The sequence below is a fragment of the Panthera pardus genome, unplaced genomic scaffold, assembly GCF_024362965.1.
Source record: "Panthera pardus isolate Hobbes unplaced genomic scaffold, ASM2436296v1 HiC_scaffold_3, whole genome shotgun sequence".
NCBI lineage: Eukaryota > Metazoa > Chordata > Mammalia > Carnivora > Felidae > Panthera > Panthera pardus.
Genome location: NW_026526876.1, coordinates 39,929,190 through 39,950,636, shown reverse-complemented (window position 1 = coordinate 39,950,636; position 21,447 = coordinate 39,929,190). Strand labels below are relative to the sequence as shown.

Here is a 21,447-nt window from a genome sequence, read left to right as displayed (position 1 = left end):
TACTCTACAGGAAATCAGACTAAGCGGTGTTCTTAAATCTCTTAGGCTCACTAATTACATTCAAAGAAGACCTATTACACACCTCAGCAGAGTGGTCAGAGACATAAAATAGAAAACCTCAGTTGCAATGAAAGGACACCTAATTTATACAGCATGCCATCAGACCTTCTTCACTAACCTTTCTAGGCACTGAGCCAACATTATGGGCTTGGCCACCCACTTGCTAAGCCAACAATAAGATAGGTAGGTGTAACCCATCTCTCAACCCCCGGCAAATAGGGGCTGGGATTTTCCCTGCCGTTCTGGGTCTAGAAACAACCAAGGGTAGGGGTGCTTTGGTATCTCCATAGGTTAAGCGTCCCACACTTGATTTCAGCTCAGGTCATGATCTCATGGTTTGTGGGTTCAAGCCCCACATCAAGCTCTGTGATGATGGTGCAAAGCCTTCTTGGATTCTCTCTCTCCCTCTGTCTCTGCCCTCTTTCTCTCCCTTTCTCTCAAAATAAATAAATAAACTTAAAAAAAGAAAAGAAGAAGAAGAAATCACCAAGGGTATTCAGGCTAGGACTAGCCAAATTGAACCCATTCTGGCATATCCATGGGGATACCATATTTGGGCTTTAACAGTTTATCCTTGATCCCAGAAGCTACTTATAAGCTATGGGATTTCCCCAAAGCTCTTTCTTATCAACTTCCGGATTTCTGTTTCAAGAGCTGTAGAACTTGGAACCAAATAGGCCTGGGCTGGCGGCCCCTGGGTGGCTCAGTCGATGGAGCACCCAACTTCAGCTCAGGTCATGATCTCACAGTTCCTGGGTTCGAGCCCCACATCGGTCTCTGTGCTGACAGCTTAGAGCCTGGAGCCTGCTTCAGATTCTCTCTCTCTCTCTCTCTCTCTCTCTCTCTCTCCCTCTCTCCCTCCCCTTCCCCCGCTCCTGCTCTGTCTCTCTCTGTTTCTCAAAAATAAATAAACGTTTAAAAAATTTTGAAAAAAAAAACAGGCGTGGGCTGGAATTCTGTCTCTGCCAATTTCTAACTCTGGAGCTATAGTTAGGAGTCACTGAACCCCTTTGAACCTCTTTGAACCTCCATCTCCTTCTCTGTAGAATATGGATAATAATACCTTCCTCACATGGGCAGCGTAAGGATTAAACAAGATAATGTATGTGAAGGAATAAGTATAAGGCCTAAAATATATATAGTCACAACTTTTATTGTGGATATTATGGCAATATCCATTAGCCTATTGTGTTCACTCATATTATAGTAGATAATCTGCTGAGTAAGACTGTATTTTAAAGGCAAGAATGCCAACACTCCTGCATTATGAGTGAAGAGAGCTCATACGCCAACTCTAAAATAAATAAATAAAATTGCCATTATGAAATTTCTGAAATTTACAGGGTCACAAGAAACGGACTGCAGCCTCTCATTGGTGGTTTTGAAGTTGCTCTCTGAGACAGTTGGACGACCATGAACTTTGGATCATCAAGGCTTCTTTTGAGCTGTAGTTCCCTTACTTGCTTCCCCTGGGTGGAGTTCTTAGCCTATCTGTACCGAGTTTCCTGATCTAAAAAGTGTCACAGCTGTGTTGGTGGGAATGTAAACCAGTGTAGCCACTGTGGAAGACAGTATGGAGGTTCCTCAAAAAATGAAAAATGGAATTACCCTATGATCCAGCAATCTTACTGCTGGCTATTTACCCAAAGAATATGAGAACACTTATTAGATATATGCACCCCTATGTTTATAGCAGCATTATTCATGACAGCCAAACTATGGAAGCAGTAAAGTGTCCATCGATAGATGAATGGATAAAGAAGGTGTGTGTGTTTGTGTGTGTGTGTGTGTGTGTGTGTGTGTGTGTGTGATGGAATATTATTCAGCCACAAAAAATAGTGAAATGTTGCCATTTGCAACACCAGGGACAGAGCTAGAAAGGATAATGCTAAGCGAAATAAGCTAGTCAGAGAAAAACAGATACCATAGAATCTCACTCATACGTGGAATTTAAGAAACAAAACAAATCAGCAAAGAAGAAAACAGAGAGAGAGAGAGAGAAACCAAAAAGCAGACTCTTCACTATAGAGAACAAACTGATGGTTACCAGCGGGGAGGTGGGTGAGGGGATGGGTGAAACAGGTGAAGCGGGTTACGGAGTGTGCTTGTGGTGATGAGCACCGGGTGTTGTATAGAATTGGTGAATCACTATACTGTGCACCTGAAACTGAGATAACACTGTATGTCAACTACACTGGAATTAAAACTTTTGAAAACATTGGCACAGCATCCTACCTAGTCCTCAGAATTCGCGGGGCATTCCTCCTGCCTTTCGTAATGAACTGCATTGAGAATGCTGTAGCTTTTATGTAAGTAACATGGTCATCTCTTCCTTTTACACAATTGGGATTCTGTTTCCTCTCAGAGACACCATTTGTAGTGTTAACATTTCCATTTAAGCTGTAGGGAATTATTTTTGAGTATATTAGAGGAGATTCGGGTCAGGCCGCCTCGAGAGAGCATATAAAGGAAATCTCACACGAGCTTTGTATCACACCAAGCAAGTAACTGCTTCTTGAACCTTTTGGAATTTCTGAAGGTAAGGTTTACTTATGCTTAGCTGTCCTCAACTAACATCAACCCTATAGGTGTGATCTCCATTAAACCAAAAAATCTTCTATATGTTTATTTTGTGAATTGGGTCTTTAAAATATATATATATACTTCCTCTCTTTTTTTTCCAATCTGGAAATAGGAAGTTAAACAAGAGGGACTTACACCAGAATTGTCTCTGAATTCCCTTCCAGACTTAAGGATAAATTTACCTTGTTGTGCATATAGCTTTTGACAAAGCTTTCCTTTACAATTCTTCTGCAATTCAGACATACATTATTTCAAAGTGGTTCTCCTTCCATGTGACTGAGGTTTGTTGAACAGTTTAGGACAGCTGAATTTTTAAATTATGTGAATGTAAAAGATATATTTATTCCATATACCAATGTGTTGGTATAGTATCAGCATGACTGTTTGGTTAAGATAAATGTGATGGTTAATTTTACATGTTAATTTGGCTGGGCCACAGTGTCCAGATATTTGGTCAAACATTATTCTGGATGTTTCTGTGAGGGTGTTTTTGGATGAGACAAACTTTTAAATCAGTGGACTTGGAATATATCAGATTGCACTCCATAATGTGGGTGGGTACACCCAATCAGATGAACACCAGATTAGAACAAAAACACTGGGCATCCCGGAGCCAGAAGGAATTCTGTGGCAGTCGGCCTCTGGACTTAAGCTACAGCAGTGGCTCTTCTCTGGTTCTCCAGCCTGAAGCCCACCCTACAGAATTTGGACTTCCCATTTATATCTTACTGATTCCTTTTCTCTGGAGAACTCTAACTAATACAATAAACAATCCCAAACACCCTCAGCTCTCAACCACTGTGGGGTTCCTACACTATCAACTCATATTTAAAGAAGACCTGTCATATTGCTAAGGTAGTCAGCTGTGCAATTTAATAATCTCCAGCAGCTAAAAGCACAGGCTTTAGAGCCAGAAGTATGTGGGGCCAAGCCCCAGCTCCCCAACTGATGGGCTGTTTGCCTTTTGGTGGAAAATCACCATAGGGGCCTGGAAGGAGTGGGAGGCCTCCACTCCACAAGTGGGGTGAGCCCAATATCTTCTCATCTAAGGGGAAGCAAATGGCATGGGTCTAAGTACCATACTTGTTTGCTGCTGGGTTTGGTGAGGGATACACTGTGATAATTAATTAAGTTCAGGTTCAGAACTTAGCATGGTATCTGACACCAAATAGGGGTTCAAACCAAGATGGCGGCTATTGTGAATAAGATCATCACTGACTGTCAGAGAATCAAACTTCTCCTTACCCCCAAAACATACTGACTGAATTTATTTCCCTCTAACGCAGCAGTGCCATCAAAATAAAAGAGATGAGCCCATTAATAACAGGACCTGGCCAATCATGAGCTGCTACAAATCTCTGTATTTGCTATATGAAGACATCCAATTTTACAAAATGAATAACCTGAGGGTTTTTTTTTGTTTTTTTGATTTGTTTTGTTTTGTTTTGTTTTGTTGTTTTGTTGTGTTTTTTTTGTTTTTTGTTTTGTTTTGTTTTGCAAAAGAACACATGGCTTTTAGAGGTTTTCAAGTTATCAAGATAATACTGAGTGACATACACTCTTGACAGGCCTCTCTGTGGAACACCTGTCACCTGCTTCATTCAACACATATAGCTCCACCCTGTCTCAAACCAGTGTAAATGCCTGCAGAGAAGGAAATCAAGGGACTTCCCTGACCTTCAGATTTCTCCAGGTCTCCTCCCGGGAAGAACTTCAGCAGCAAAGTGTTCACTCCAGGCCCCTATTTTCCTGAAAAAAAGAATCTCGCTGTCTCTGCACCTGCCTAAGCCCTGCATTTACAGACTGGAGGAGAAATCAAAATCCCAGCATAGCTAGCTTCCCTCTGAAATGGGCTGAGAGGCTCGCATTTGCTCACATCAAGACTATTAGACTTGGAATCCGGAAGACCTAGCTTTGCCACCACCGCCAGTTGTGTGACCCCAGATAAGTCACCGAGCCTTCAGCAACCGCACTCACTTCCCTCACTTGCAAAATGATTATCACTTCCACCTCTAGCCTCATTTTGCAGTGGATTAAAATAAAACGTACAGGAGAACCAGGAGGCAGCCAGAGGCAACCGGGATCTCCCCTGCTGCTTCAACTTTTCTATGCAGCTCTGCTCTGCTTCCTGGTCTGCGTGAGACAACTTTTTCTAACATTCCCTGCACCAAAGTAGTTCATTGGAAACACTGTAATTAGCATTCCAGTTAAAATAGCACCATTGCAATGTTAATTACTACAGTGCAGATGTACCATTAGATATCATACATAATGTTGTCAAGCCTTTATTTTTAAATTAAAGTGCAACAAACCATACCCTGGTTACACAGCTTTTTTTGATTAATACAAATTAATGTTATTTCAGTGTCTAGGGAAAAGGGTGGGGACGAGGGAGTGTTGCATCTATCCGGAACAACGCATAGGCAAATGGGAGAGTTTCCTATGGATTCCCCATGACTTCCCTCCTCCACTCTGGTCTCTACATGGTGGAGAGTGTGAGCTCTATGAGGGCAGGAACTGTACCTGGTTTCGCTCCCCATGCCAGCCTCAGCTCCTAGCACACAGTTAGAGGCATTGATTATTTTCTGAATAACTAACAAGAGGAATGAGTGAATGAATGAAGATAAAGCAGTGTAAGCAGAAGGAGTAGGGGAGAAGAGTGGAGGAACTGGAAGGTACCGTGGCTTATTTACTCCTGATTACCCCCTTTTTGTGTTTGCTTTGTGGCCTTTAAAATGATCCGGGGGGCCACCTGGGTGGCTCAGTCGGTCGAGTGTCCAACTTCAGCTCAGGTCGTGATCTCACAGCTCGTGAGTTCAAGCCCTGTGTCGGGCTCTGTGCTGACAGCTCAGAGCCTGGAGCCTGCTTCCGATTCTGTGTCTCCCTCTCTCTCTGCCCCTAACTCACTCGCATTCTGTCTCTGTCTCTCTCAAAAATAAATAAACATTAAAAAACAATTTTTTTAATGATCCTGGATGCTTCCTCGCCCCCTGGAGCGTTAAAATCCAAAATGAGGGGCAAGTGAAGCATCACAGAGCAGAAGTCAGTGGAAGTCCTTCAATGTGATGTTTTGCAAGCAAAGCTGTATTCCACCAGGCCCTGGGAAGTGGGGAAGATCAGCAGGGGTCCCTCCACATCCGAGAGGTGCCCACGCATCAGTCAAAAGGGAGGGAAGGAAGAGAATGAAAATGTTGGGCTGTTACAGGTATTATTTATTTCATTCTCAGAGCTCAGGAGGGAATTCTTCCCCAATTACTGTTTACTGTGGTCAAATACATGTATAAAATTACCATAGTAACCATTCTTCTGTATACATTTCAGTGGCATTCAGTACATTCACTTTGTCGTGCAACCGTCACCACCACCTAATCTCCAGAACTCTTTGCATCTTGCAAAACTGACTCTGCCCATGAAGCACTAACTCCCTGTTCCTCTCCCCCCACCCCCTGGCAGCCACCATTCTCCTTTCTGTCTCTACGATTCTGACTACTCTAGGTTCCTCATAGAAGTGGAATCGACTTACATTTAAAGTAATTACTGATAAGGAAGGATTTACTTCTGTCGTTTTGATGTTTGTTTTCTGTATGCATTATAGTTTTCTATCTCCCGTTTTTATAGGGGAGATTTTCTTATCTCTACATTACATTTCGGGAAACTGAGGCTTCAGGAAATTAACTGATCCTCCCAAGGTCACCAAGAGGCAGTCTGGGAATCTTTTGACTTGATTCTTGAATCAAGAGTCCTTGATGCTTCCACCTGCTATGTGCCAATGTTTTCTAAGTCCTGGGACAATGCAGACAGGCATGCAGCATGGTCCCTGCCTTATTTCAATGTGCAACAGTTTACTTAGGAACATGAGACAGACACAGATGGAAAGATTTCTAGAAGTGCAGGAAGGCCCTAGATACTTGCCTGCTGGGACAGAGCATATAGCCTCTAAGAATTCAGAGCAGTTCCTCTTACTCTGCCTCACATACATAGGTGCCCAGGGGTGTTACCGGTTGAATCTCATGCTTCTGTTCTCCGTATCATTTGAAGAGAATTCTAGGGATCCAGCTCTGCTCTGTGGGATCTACTCTCCATAGTAGATGGCTTTGGCAATGGATAGTAAGCACTGTAATCGTGTGTACACCATTTGACCCAGAATTTGCCAAGTGAAATGTCCCTAGATTAGTAAAAATATTTATCCACAAGGAGGTTCATTGCAAATCTATTTTTGCAATCGTGAAAAAGTGAAAAGACTATAAGATTCAACAATAAGTTATGTATTTTTTGCAGTGGAGTATTATGCAACCAATTCAAAGTGATAATACAGAACAACAGGTTCATAACCTGGAAATATTCATGTTTGTGAAAATTATATATACTTATATAATATATATAATAACATGTGATATGTATATATTGTTAAGTAATACATAATATGTTTGTATATATAATATGTATATAATTATTTGTGCATGTAAAATATATGCAATAATTATATATAATATTTATTTACATATTAAATATGACATTTGTCTATTATGGTATAGCATATCATATATTAATATGCAATTACTATAATTAATATAATATAGTAATATCAATACTGTAATCAATATAATTAATATATACACTAAATATTATAATATATTATTTATATATTAATACAATTATAATTGATATATGAATGTAATAAATATATATTAAATATATATTATACTATAGTGTTAATATATTGATGTTATACTTACATATTATAATAATAATATGTATTTATGTACACAAACTCATATATACATGTGTATGAAAAATCACTTATCTGAATATACAGACACAGCCATAAACTGATCCTGTTAAAATATGGGTATATATAGTTATAAGTATGAAGGATATATATACCAAAATATGAGTGGAAATATATAAGTATGAAGAATATATATACCAAAATATGAGGTAATTGTGGAATTCTACTGAATTTATTTCCTTGAGCCATTCTATATCTTTCTAACTATACAAAATATCTGTATATTATCTTAATTTTAGAAAAAGTAAATTTTACTTAACGAGGAATGCAGAGTCAAACACAAACCTATCTAACCATTTTACTGCAAAAAAAATCACGAACTGGGACATGAAAAAAAGACAAGTTCTTATGATCTCGTATCGACTACATATACATTTATTTTTGACAGGGGTTATTTGGTTACAAAGAATGGAGAACTTGAGAAAAAATAAATTTATTGGTGAGATGTAAAATATCTGAGAAAATGCAGCTCAGGCCTCATGAAGGAACCGCAAACAAGGAGGGGAAAAGGTTTCTGAAGGTCAAGTAGTTGTTCTGTCTCGGTGCATGGTTTCCTCTGTTGCTGTTGGTACATCTGCTTCTCTCTCTTTTCTCCCTGTCTGACCTTCAGATACCTAGCAGGCTGAGTCTCTGGCCCCCATGTGACTTTCCAGTTCAGGTACTCAATACTGCCAGGCACTCAACAGAGTTTCTGTTGATAGTTCCAGATTCAGGACAGGGAAGATCATTGCTTTAGTGTGTATTAGTTAGCTTTTGATACATAACAAACTACCTCCAAAACTTAGGCACTTAGAAAACACCTGTTATTTAGTTTCCAAGTCTGTGGGTCTGTGGGAAGTTCTTCTGGTCTGGGCCAGGCTAAGCTAACCTTGGCTGGAGCAGTCAGCTGACAGGTCAGCCATGGAATGGCCAGTCTAAGATGGCTTCTCCTGGGATGACTCTCTTCAGTGTCATGTCACCCTCTAGCAGGCTAGCCCAGGCCTGTTTATGTGGTGGTCTCAACGTTCCAAGAAGGAGTGAGAAAATATGCAAGAACCCCAAAGGCCTCTTCTCGGAGCACACGTTATATCCACTGTTGGCCAAAGCAAGTGACAAGTCCAGCCCAGAGTTAAGAGGTGGAGAAGTAGACCCCTATCTCGATGGGAGCAGCTACAGAGTCATACTGTAAAGAGTGCAGTTACAGGGAGGGGAAAATTCTGCTCATTTTTGCAATCTGCCTTTTCATCTTCCAGCTTCCAATGCTGACATGAGCTCCATCTTGTACCTTCAGCATATTTACATCTTTCCACATAGCCCCAGGGGTTGGTGTAGCAGGGAGAGAGAGAGACTGGAGACATGTGCATATATTTTTCACTGTTTCACCCTGGAAGTGATGTTCGTCATGTCTCCTCACAATCCATGGCCAACACCAGTCACATGAGCTCCACCATACAGCAAAATAGCAGAATAATGAGTCAATGGAGTATTTAGTTGACATTACTACACAGTGAGCAATCTACAAACCCATCTGATTATTCACAAGGCTAATGTCAGAAAGGTTGAGGGGCAGGTAAGTATGGTTCTGTAGAGAAAATATATGAAAATTGTGACTAGTGAAGGTATCAGACATTACATGAAGCCCTTAAGGAATCCCTAGGGCAGAAAGCTAGGCCCAAAGGAGTCAGAGTAAGCAGGAAGAAAATCCAATTATCTCAGCCTCTGAGGGCCCAGAAGCGCTCCATTCAGACCCATTCAAAGTCTCCTTTAAGCTTCATTCTGCTCCGAGAGCTATGTCGACGCAGGGCACTAAGGCAGTAGAGTCACAGGTGGGAATCAAGGTTATCGGATCAAGTATTGAGAGGTGCTAAGTTAAGAAAATGAAGCTGAATATCAAATTCAAGGAGGGAAAAGGGAAAAAGAACACAAAGCAGTAAGGTGAGCAGCTGGAGAGGCTGAAGCAAGACAGAATCAGAAGTGAAGAAGGGAAATAGGGAGCTTATATTAACTTCTTTAGCTTAGCACTGGATTCCCAAGCTCTGAGAAGGCATCAGCACTCACATTCTGTGCAGCGTCTGGTGGCAGGGGCAGGAGAGGGACCTAACAGACACACTGGGCAGCACACTGGAGACTTCAGACCATAGCCTTCAGCCTCCCACTAGGGTTGCTCCTTTTTACCCATTGTGATATCCTTGTCTCTCATTTGGCCTTTGTGGCATCTCTAGCTTTCTCCAGTGTCTCACACCTGAGATCTTACCTTTCACAGTATCTCTACATTTCAAATATTTATGGTAAGAGTGGCAAGTTATTTTTGGAAGTTTTAATTTTAATTCCAGCATAGTGAACATACAGCGTAATACTAGTTTCAGGTGCACAAGATAGGGATTCAACAATTCCATGTATCACTTGGTGCTCCTCATGACAAACACACTCCTTAATCCCCATCACCCATTTCACCCATCCCCCACCCCCTCTCATAATCATCTGTTTGTTCTCTATAGTTAAGAGTCTGTTTCTCGGTTTCTCTCTCTCTCTCTCTCTCCCTCTCTCTCTCTCTCTCCCCCTCCTTCCTTTGCTCGTTTGTTTTGTTTCTTAAATTCCACATTTGGGTGAAGTCATACGGTATTTGTCTTTCTCTGACTGACTTATATTGCTTTGCATCATAGTCTCTGGCTCCATCCACGTTGTTGCAGATGGCAAGATTTCTTTTTTTTTTTATAGCTGAGTTATATTCTGTTGTACATTTGTACCACATCTTCTTTGGTACATTCATCTATCAATGGATACTTGGGCTGCTTCCATAGTTTGACTATTGTAAATAATGCTGCTGTAAACATAGGGGTGCATGTATCCCTTTGAATTAGTGTTTTGGTATTCTTTGGGTAAATACCCAGTAGTGTGATTGCTGGATCGTAGGGTAGCTGTATTTTTAACTTTTTGAGGAACTTCCAAACTGTTTTTCATAGTGGCTGCACCAGTGTGCATTCCCTCCAGCAGTGCAAGAGGGTTCCTTTTTCTCCACATCCTCGCCAACCCCTGTCGTTAAGAGCAACAGGTTATATTTTTTATGAGGTTCAGTGTCCTAAATATTAGTCACAGTTGCTGAGGTCTCCATTGAGTTCATACCTCAAATTTATAAATTATCATGTGATCATAGATGTGGTTTATACCTCACGGTAAGTAACACGTAAGGTAGGTAGGACAGGAATGCTCCCCAGGAGACTGATGCTCCATTCTCCACATGTGGACTTAACCTAATGTGTTCCCATCCAGGGGAGGCAAAAGGCATGGTCTAAGGACCATGCTGGGTTTGGTGAGAAATGGGAAGAGAGCCTTGCTTGACCTGTTGCACATTGCCTTGCAGGTGAGCGGGACCATGTACAACACTGGAAGACATGTGTCCCTGCGCCTGGACAAGGAGCACTTGGTTAACATATCAGGAGGGCCCATGACATACAGCCACCGGCTGGAGGAGATCCGACTACACTTTGGGAGTGAGGACAGCCAAGGGTCGGAGCACCTCCTCAACGGACAAGCCTTCTCTGGGGAGGTATGTGGGGCTGTTGAAGTACTATAGCTGAGTGCCAATTAATAAGGTTTGGTGCCTATTTATATCCAAGGTGGGATAACAGATGGAAAGCTTTCATTTAAATCTGTGCAATGAGAAGGTCAGTGCCTCCTTTCTCCATCTGTCTTTTGCGAAGCCTATAAACGTGCTTCCAGTGTTTTCCAGGAAAGTCCACAATGAAACTGGGCATTTCATTCTGAGACATTGGTGCCCCTCTCATGCCTCATGCCCTACAGTATATCTGGAGCATCATTTTAACCCTAGACCCTCACCTTTCATGCACACCTTCCCTCACACCTATCTGAACCATCAGCTATGCTCCCATATGAGAGCATGGCTTCCATAATTCTCCCTTCTGGCAGACTGGGTCTTATTTGCACAAAACTATAATGTACCGTGAAACAAATGTCAGACAACTAAATAGTCTGCCTGACTTTCTACAGATTGGAAATGTCATTGTATGCCACCATTAATGGTGAGTATCACTGTGTTCCGCCATCAACCCAGAGAGAGTTCAGGCCACAGCAGTGAGCCAAACCAGGTTCAATTATAGGATGAAAGTTGTACTTTAAACACATGTCATCTGACATCTTGACAAGTGGGGTGTAGTTAATTTGTCCCATTTAATTTCTCTTACGCTTGAGGGTGGTTATCAGCTAGGGGTCGGGGTGCTTATATGCTAAATATCCTGTAACTATGTTCTGTTTCAAAGTCCTCAGTAACCGATGTCAAGAAAGCTTTGAAATAGCAGAAGTAGGTATCTCATTATCGACTTGGTCTTTTTAATTTTGTTTTCAGTCAACATCATTTCTAGAACTCTCTTTGTTTTTAATATAGCAAGACCATACACTGAGAAAGGGAACCCAACTTTAATGAGTCCAGTGGCCATATTTTAATGACTGTTCAAAGTGGGTCAACTGAGAATCTGCCTAGGCACTCTGCTAGATATCAGGGATACAAAGGTTTAAAAATTAAAGAAAAAAAAAAAAAAGACAAAGCTCCTACCACAGAGGAGCTCAAAGGTTTGATTCATTCATGCAAATCATTATTCAAATCATTGAAACTATTGAAGTATAGTGCCCTTCTGTTCTGGAGGTGTAGAGGGACCCTGGCCAACTCACAACTCACCTGAAGGGGTCAGGAGAAGTCCCAGAGGAGGTGCCCTCTGAACTGGACTGAGAAGAGAGGCAGTGTAGGATCATTTATAAGAACATCAGCTTTGGAGTCAAAGAACCTGGGTTTGTACCTCCTGCTTTGATGCACGCTTACTGGGTGATCTTGAGATGGTTTCTTGATCCGTCTGAGGCCGAGTTTAGATAACTCTCAAGGTTATTTTGGAAAATTAAGTAGGATTCCAGATGTAAGGAACACTTGGAGCACTCAAGAGTGGATAACAACAAAGATAAAGCGGGAAATGCGGGACTACTAAGGGCACCAGGTGTGTCAGGGCCTTGCTTATTGGGGACGCGGCTGGTAGAGCTCACTTGTGATCGATTAGTAATGGCTGCAGGAGGACAGGGTTGAGCAGGAATGAGCCTCCTTCCTGGATCTGTAGGGAAAACATGCTAGGATCGATTAGGGGTGTCTGCCAAAGGCACCTTAATGGAAAAACTCCCTGGAGTTTTAGATTCTGAGCTAGAGTTTAGCAGGGAATGTGATGAAAGCAGGGCGAAAATCCACGAATTGAGAGTGACTAGAGACTGCCAGTCTGAATTACAGACTATTCTAAATTAGATAAATGCTTCCTTTTTAAATACATATTATTTTAATATTTATAACTATTTTATTGTTGGCTTCCTTGCTCATTTATTTGCTTTTATTTCTTTGCCTTTCTCCCTCACTGAACTGTTCTATTCTGATCCTTATCTAAAAATTAATGTATTAATGAATTTATGAAATGAATGAGTGAAAGTCTGTAGGTGGTTACTTGGCCAAAATCTATACGTTTTAGCATTCCTTAGAATTGCTCTTTTTCTTCAATGTGTAATAAGGGTGCTTTATAATTTGTATGGACACTACAATTTTGGAATAAATGAGTGTTTCCAGAATCCTTAAGGGAAATATATCACAATTTGATCTCTCAGAGTATTTGTTTTCCTAGAAATCCCAGACCACAGGTATCAGACACTCCAAGGAATCTGCATTTTTAATGCCCCAGGAGAGTCGATTATTAGGTTTGTGAAGCACTCTCTCAGTAGTACACTCAGTGAATAAAGCATCTAAACAGAGTTGCAAATCAGAATTAACTGGGGAACACTCAAAATATTTACATTCGAACCCTTCCCTAAGGCAATTGAATCAGAGTCTCTGGGAGTGGGGTCCAGGTATGAGCATTTGTAAAAAATTCCCCCAAGAGATTTTGGTTAGTGACCACTGTGCCAATTTTAGCTCAGGCTCTGCCTGAATTACCCCAGTTTTCTAAACAATGAGGACTTAATCAATAAAACCATACTGCACAAAAATTAAAAAGGGTACCCAGGTGTCATTGCAAATGGCAGAGCTGGGGTGCTTTCTAGGCTGGTGGGATTTGGGGGAACAGCTTCCCAAGCAGGACAGCCATACACAGCCATTACCCCAAGGCAAGCCAGAGTATTGGCCTCAGCATAAGTACTGTTACACCTTGTCCGAGGCAGACCACATCATCTGTGTTACAATTCATTCCAAGCCCCTCAGTATGAGTGGTCTCTAAACCGGTGTGGATTTAGGTGCAAGAAATCAGAACGTTGGAAGCATCAAAACGATGTCATGTGGCTAGGTATTGGCTTTTGAGATATTTAAAACAGTTTAGTGAACAAGAAAAGTCTGGCATCTTCTCTGTGATGTAAAGGAAAAAACTTAGGGTCCATGGATGAAAGTCCTGGAAAGATGGAGTTCAGCTAAATAAATATGTGTTCTAACAATGAGAGCTATCCATCGATGGAATGAGTTTGCCTCTGAAAATAGTGAATTCCCATCACTGAAATTATTAAGCATGGAGTGGAATTTGAGGACTTCATTAAAGTGACTCATATCCCAATGAACAAGTAGACTACTAGCTGTCATGCATCGTCTAGTGCTGAAATTCCACACAATCTATGATTTCCTTATAGAAAAGGTCCTCCAGTTGGATTCCACTGAGTGTTAGCCCCAGTTAAAGTAATTATGTCCCATCCTGTAGGTTCATGTCTTACTTTTATTTTGTGCTATGTTCAAAGCTACCTTTGGTCTCTGTTTCTGGCTATCCTCTGAGAGGACCCAAGTAGACACTTCTCGCAACAGAGCGTGTGTTTATTTTGTTGACAATGAATAATCACATTGCCATCTGTCCCATCTATCATTGCTGATCGTGATAAGTCAATTAATGCCAGGCATTTTCCTTGGCACAGCACAACAGTCGTTATCTGAAGAGCTGTAGATTAATTGCAGTCTTGTCTAGTGAGGTTATTGTAATTGATGGTAATCATTTGCTTTGTTTTATAAAGCTGTGTGGATGTACGACACAGTCAGCAACTGCATTTTTGTAAAAATTATTCATGTCCTACATGGAGAACTCCTGGATGCCTTGTTGGGGGTTGGTGATAAATGAGCATATTCAGGGATTCAAATGTCTCAATTTTTTTTAAGAAGGGAAAATTAACCGTTTTTAATAAGTAAGACTTTAGCTTGCTAATCATGTCTAAGTGGTTAGATTAATGTCCACTATAAAGTAGGGTATTTATGAAAAGAAACAAATACATTAACCAGGCAAAAGACAATATTTGAAAAGAACCCTGTCTATGGATCAAGTTCTAGTAGTGAGGCTAGACAAAAAGAATCTTTCTTATCGAGTGCAGATTGGAAATACTCATTTTAAAAATCTTCCTTAAGCTGTTCTTTCCAGAGAAGTAAGGGAGCATAGGGAGATTCCTACCAGCCACTTTACAGGATACCTGTACCAGATCCTCCCATTTATTTCATCCACTCTTCACCTGCCTCTACTGCCTCTGCTGTGTGCTGAGCTCCACAGCCCAGCTCCTGCCCAGAGAAGCAGACAGTCTATTGAGGGATACATATAGTTAAAATACAGGGTAACATGGGTTATATTTGAGGATTGTCCTGGCAGGGGATTATGAAATAGCCCTCTTAGGATTGTGTTAAGGAGAGGATGGATGGACACCTGTGTGGCCTGACATAGTTGCTGCTCCCGTGAAGGTGAGGCAGAAAAACATGGCAGCCGTTCCAGGCTCAGCCTCTTCAGTCACTGATTCGGCCCAAACACATCCGAGCAAGGGAAGCAGTCCACAGCTATTGCTATGGTAATGTATATAAGATTGTTTAATTAAAAGGGGGAATAAAAGTCATATGTTTGTTTGTTTGTTTCCCTACTCTGAACCAGAGTAGGGAAAGCAGTTATCTCCGTGCAAACAACTGAGAAATGCAGGCCCTGTCCCCTTAAAGGAATGGATTATTTACCTTCTTTAGAGACTGGCTTCACTAAAGACATACAAATTTGTAGTAATAAGCAACACCAAATTGTCCTGAAGTGTGCTAGAGTATGAAAAGTGCTGAGGAGCACATAACTGAGAACCAGGGCCCCGTTAGTTATTGAACATGGCTCTGGGGGGAAGTACTCAGGCAATCTAATTAGCACTTTGCTGGGAGGCTGGGACCTCCTAGTAGAGATGTTCATTGGTACAAGTGGAGTTTTGAAGGGGAATGAGAACTAGGATGTTTAAGAATAACAGGTACATGGTAATATGTATGGAAGAGCTACTTGAGTGCCATGGTAAAGGTGTTTCCTCTGTCCTGAAGGCCAGCTTTATCTCACTCTGCCTCATTCCAGCACAGCCCTACCCCCCGCCAACTCCCATAGCATTCCAAGCCTCCTTTCCTAGACTGAGCCAGGAACGTGTTATTTCCTTTCTTGACTTCCAGAGAATCCTCTATATTTATTTACTTCAACAGTCCATAAACTGTAGCTCATGAACCAAATTCAGTGGTGTAGCTAAGAATGGTTTACATTTTTAAAGGATTGTTTTGTTTGTTTGTATGTTTGTTTGTTTGTTTGTTTTGAGAGAGAGGGAGGGAGGGAGGGAAGAGAAGCAGAGAGAGAGAGAATCCCAAGCAGGCTCAGTGCTATCAGCACACAGCCCAACGCAGGGGTTGAACTCATGAACCATGAGATCATGATCTGAGCCAAAGTTGAACACTTAACCACCTGAGCCACCCAGGCGCCCCTGGACTGTTTTTTTTTTGAAACAGAAGAAGAATATGCAACAGAGATCATGTGTGGCCTGCAAAAGCCAATGTATTTACAAAATATCTGGTCTTTTACAGAAAAATGTTGCTGACCCCAATCTATTAAGTTGCCCATCACTGTAGATTTTATAACTGTTCACTCTCACTTGTCTTGGAACTGTAGTTCTTTGTTGATAGAGATTGTACCTGATCATCACTGTATTCCTAGCACCTTGGACATTGTCTAACACATGAGGGCAGATTCATTAAGTGTTTACTGAATGAAAGATAAATGATCTCGGTAAACTCCTTAAGGGCAGGGGATTTTTTTTGCTATTCATCTTGTATACCATACACCTAGCACAGTACCCAACATACAGTGGGTGCTTAATTGATGTTTGTGGAATGAGTCATTCAATCATTGAATCCATAACTCAGTCGACTATTGGCTCCTAGGAATTCAAAACTCATAGGCTTTTCCCCTGGAATTTTGGATGTGTTGTCTTGTTGACTATACCACAAATATAAAGCCTCATTTAAATTGAAGATGGAGTGTTTCAATAAAGGTTGTCCAAAACATCAAATTCTATTAGAAACTGGAAAAGAGGAAGAGTATTTTAGTTCACAGTAGCCACTAAGGTGTATTCTGGGCTTTCTTTGAGAAAGGATTATGCTTTGAGAAATTCAAAATGTAGTAACAAGGTACTAACCTAACCCTATCCTCAATGTGGCAAAGAACACAAAAGGATTGAACTGTTAAGTGTTACCCTGGAGGAACAAGGCACAGACTTGAATCAATTACTATGCAACATAGGGGCACCTAAGTGACTCAGTTGGTTGAGCGTCCTACTCTTGATCTCAGCTCAGGTCTTGATCTCAAGGTCTTGAGTTCAAGCATGCTTTGGGCCCCATGCTGGGTGTGAAGCCTGCTTAAGAAAGAGAGAGAGAGAGAAAGAGGGAGGGAGGGAGGGAGGGAGGGAGGGAGGAAAAGGAAAGAAAGAAAGAAAGAAAGAAAGAAAGAAAGAAAGAAAGAAAGAAAGAGAAATAAAAGGAAAGGAAGGAAGGAAAAGAAAGAAAAAGAAGCAAGCAAGAAAGAAAGAAAGAGAAGGAAAGGAAGGAAGGAAGAAGGAAGAAAGGACAAAAGGAAGGAGGGAGGGAGTGAAGAAAGAGGGAGGGAGGAAGGAAGGTATGGAGGGAGGGAAGAAAGAGAGAGAGAGAGAAGAAAGAAAAGAAAGAGAAAACATTTGTATGCAACACAATCCAGAACTTGCTCAGTCACATCCACAGGTGCCTATGGAATCTCACTGCTAATATCCGGCCATTGTTTTCTACATGCTTTGTGATTTGCTTTCATTCATTCATTCATTCAGTTAACAAATATTGATTGAGTGCCTACCATGTGCTACAGTGAAGAAAACAGATAAAAATCCTTCCTGTATGGTGCTTCCAGTCTAGTGAGAATGGACAAATAATAAATAATAAACATAATAAATGAGTAAATGTGTATGGTAAGTTAGAATATGATAAATTCTATGGGAAAAGAAATAGGGTGGGGAGGTATCAGAGCATGAGGAGTGGAGGTAGTGAATTACAAGGGTAAAAAGGGTGGTCAGTGTAAGCTGTATGGAGAGGATGACATTTATGAGGTTGCCATAGAGATATTTAGGGGAAGGACGTTGCAGGAAGAGGTAACAGCCAGAACCATGGCTTTGAAGTGGGAGAGAGGTGTCAATGTTCTGGAAAAAGGGGGAGCAGCATGAGCACAGGGTAAGTGATAGGGCATGAGAAGTCAAGAGAGGCAAGAGTGGAGCGAGGCTGCTGCATAGCATGTCCTCTTTGCCTGGACTTTGTATGGACTTTGGCTTTTACTCTGAGAATTTAGGGCACAACATAAATTCTCCCATTTAATCACCAAACACTAGCTCAGTGAAGTTGCCCTTAGTATTATCTTCTTCTTACCTGGAGAAACTAAGGTCCAACACCATCCAGACAATAAATGATTGAGGTTCAGCTTAGCTCAGGTCTTCTGATTCATAACATTGCTTAACATAAGCCAGGGTTTATCCATAAACCCCATAATGATGACTGCTTACCTACTCTGGGCCTTATCCCAGTGGGGGAATTCAAAGACCTATATATAGGCCATGCAGAAGACCCTAACTTCCCAGACTGTTAGCTCCCTGCAGGCACAAAGTAAGTTCTACTTGTTACTGTCTCCCCATACATGTTACAGGCACTTGATAGATACTATTGATCAAAAAAATTGAATGAGTATATTGAAAATAATTTAAAATATTGCAACTTTCATAGTGCCTAAATTATGCCCAGTATATAGTGAATTAAATTCTGTTGTCATAATGGCAAACCTTATAAAGTTAATGTCAATATCAACAGAAGTTCTAGACATTTTATGTTAAATTATTCACAAATATGGAGTAAGTGAATTCTTCAGGGTACCTGGGGGGAGGAATGGGACAATTGATAGCCAGTGTGCTAGAATAATTCATTTAGATTGCTCATTTCACACTGTAATTACTCCCAGGATCAGACCAGGGAACATGTCTTTGCCAATGCTAGCAGCCAAAGTTCTGGATCCCAGGAGCCAGTCCCATTCAGAGTGAGCAAACTGGCCTTTGAGAGGCACAACAAATAGAAGGCAGAAGCCCAGATAGTGGTAGGGCATATTATGATGATACCAGCAAGCAGATGAGGACTGTGATCCAGGATAAAGAGTCTTCCCTTTGGACGTTCTTCTAATTACTTCTGGGAAGGGACAACCCAATCAAGTCAGCAGCTCTCTGGATTGCAATTTTAGATGGACATCATGGGGCAGCCAAAGAGAGAAGACACTGCATTTAAAGACAGCTTGCTGAAGTCAACTCATTATCTCATCGACTCCCATCCTAACCTGCATCATAACCCTGACCTGGTCCTGCCAGGATGGCATTGTGACATCCACCATCCTCCTCCTCTGTTTGACTCTAATCTCCCCCCCTGGTGTCCTGTCTAAAGCAGGGAAGGAGGTATTATATTACAAAGACATTGTTAGAGGTAGGCATTAACTGGGACTTGATCAAGTTTCAGCATGGAACCTGTCACCATGGACACCATCACTGCTACAGCTTTACAAGTGTTGAATGTGGCCTTCCATTATGTAGTAACTAACGACATTGTAGTGGGGGATGAGTACTGGGTCCAGCACTTTTGTGAACTAGCTGTACTTTTTCCATCCATTTCCAAAGCCACAGGAATAAAATCAGTTGGAAAAAGAAATGTGTGAAGTAAGAATGACCCATTCACGACCATTCCGACCACTGTCAACAGTTCATTAAAATGTGTAGATGTTCCACCAAAGATCACATCTCCCACCTCCAAATATACAACTGCTATTGGAAATAACAAGTCTGCTCAAAGCCTCCATCTGAAGTGTTAAAATTGAGGCCCCGCGGAGGTCATCTCCTCCAATCTACTTCCTGTACAAAAGAAAAATCAGATACCAGAGAAGACAAGAGACCTGGCCAAAGTCACTGGCAGAGTTAGTCAGTGGCAGAATTAGGACCAGAACCCAAGTTTTTAGACCCCTAGTTTGTGCTTTAAATTTTTCAAATAAAAGTTTAAATTATATTGAATCCCAAGATTCAACAGGCCCTTTTCTAGACCATCTGGTTTAGTTGCCCCATAGAGGAGGTGTAGCTTGGTAATCAGATTTCCTGCCTTAGTGAGCAGAACCCATCACAAAGATGTTTTTACAGCCAACCTCCAAAAGGTAAAGCTATTGGCAAATTATTTTACAAACATGAGCACTCATAAGCATCCATGAGGAAATGGATCTAGAAGTCACTGCATCGCTCCCAACAAAAATACCACCAATGTGAGAACCATAATAGTGCCCAATTGCAAGAAATGTGGAAACAAAAGACTGGAAGACTAAAATAGAAAGTAAAATTCCTTTAAAGATCCTTTTTTTGGTTTTAATAGGAAAAGGCATTCATGAGAACCTAAGATTAAGCCATGCTTTTCTACAGTTTGAATCCCCCATTCCTTCCGCTCTCCCTAATAACCATCTAGAACAGCTCAGTAATATTAAATATAAGTGATCTAGATAATAATATTGCAAAATTAAATCATTAGATGTCTAGCCGCTCCATGGATGTGCTCCTATACAATTCAAAATAAAACCGTTTAAAACCCCCAGATTCATTTGCTCTGACATATCGATAAACTTTTGCTAAAACAAAGCTAATCATCTCAATGGTGCCGACTTAATTGCTCACCAGTTGACGGATAATAAACAGACCTGAGGATTAAAATATGAACTAATTACTGTACTCAATTCCATTTACTTGATTTCATGTTCCATTAATTTTTTGCATCATTTCTGGTGGAAGCCTTAGATTTATGATCGCCCCAAATGAATTATGCCACTTAGTTGCCTGTGGCAAGCTCGTGTTCAGAATTGGTTGGAAAGGGCAGAATTCTGGGCAGTAAATATTTAGCCGAAGCAACCTAGGATATAGTAAGTGAAGGTAATTATCCATCCCCAAATACCAGCCAGAGTCAGCCTCTATAAATCTGTCCCCATCTCAGCAGTAAAAGGGCAACAGTAAGATTGCTCTCATGATTATTCATTGGATCAGCTTGTTAGAGGCAGTTTCCAAGAGCAGTGGTTGCTTGGCCCAGAAGAGGGCTGCTGGGAAGCAAAGACCAGCACACCATGGGGAAGGGATGTTGGCCTGGGAGTCAGACTCTTGTGCCACCGGATAGAGGGCAACGTTTTGGCTTAAAAGATCTGCCTTCAAGACCCCATTCTGTCACTCACTAGCTGTGTGATCTCAGTAAGGGCAGAACTGGGCAAATCGCTTAGCCTTCCTTCACCTTTTTAAACTCTCGATATGGGTTTAATAATGCCAGGCCTACATACATGATAAGGTGATTGTGCAGTGTGAAAAAGCACTCCTATGATAGGGCCTTTGAAGCTGTAAAGTGCTGTGCCAGTCATCTGTTCCAGAATCTTTGCAGATAAGACACATAAAGATAATCACAATGTACCCAAAAGATTACTACCACGGGCTTTCATCTACTGAGCACATAAATGACCCAGGCATGCTCAGTGCCTTATCACACCCAATGCTCACAACAAGCCTGTGAGCTAGCATTCATAAGCACCACTTCACAAAAAGGAAAAGAAAGAGACATTAAATAACCTGCCTTCAATCACATGGTCCATACAGGGAAGAGCTAGGATTTGAACCCAGGTCTCTGACTTTATGCATTG

At 41.3% G+C, this 21,447-nt stretch overlaps 1 protein-coding gene across 3 annotated transcripts in view; it reads left to right on the top strand.

The window, feature by feature from the left end:
• Positions 1-21,447, top strand: part of CA10 (carbonic anhydrase 10) — a 498,188-nt gene that overhangs the window by 384,802 nt on the left and 91,939 nt on the right. For all 3 annotated transcript variants that reach the window (XM_053892841.1, XM_053892842.1, XM_053892840.1), the window contains one exon: positions 10,773-10,958. In XM_053892841.1, coding sequence (XP_053748816.1) covers positions 10,773-10,958 — 186 coding nt within the window. The remainder of the gene's footprint in view (positions 1-10,772; positions 10,959-21,447) is intronic.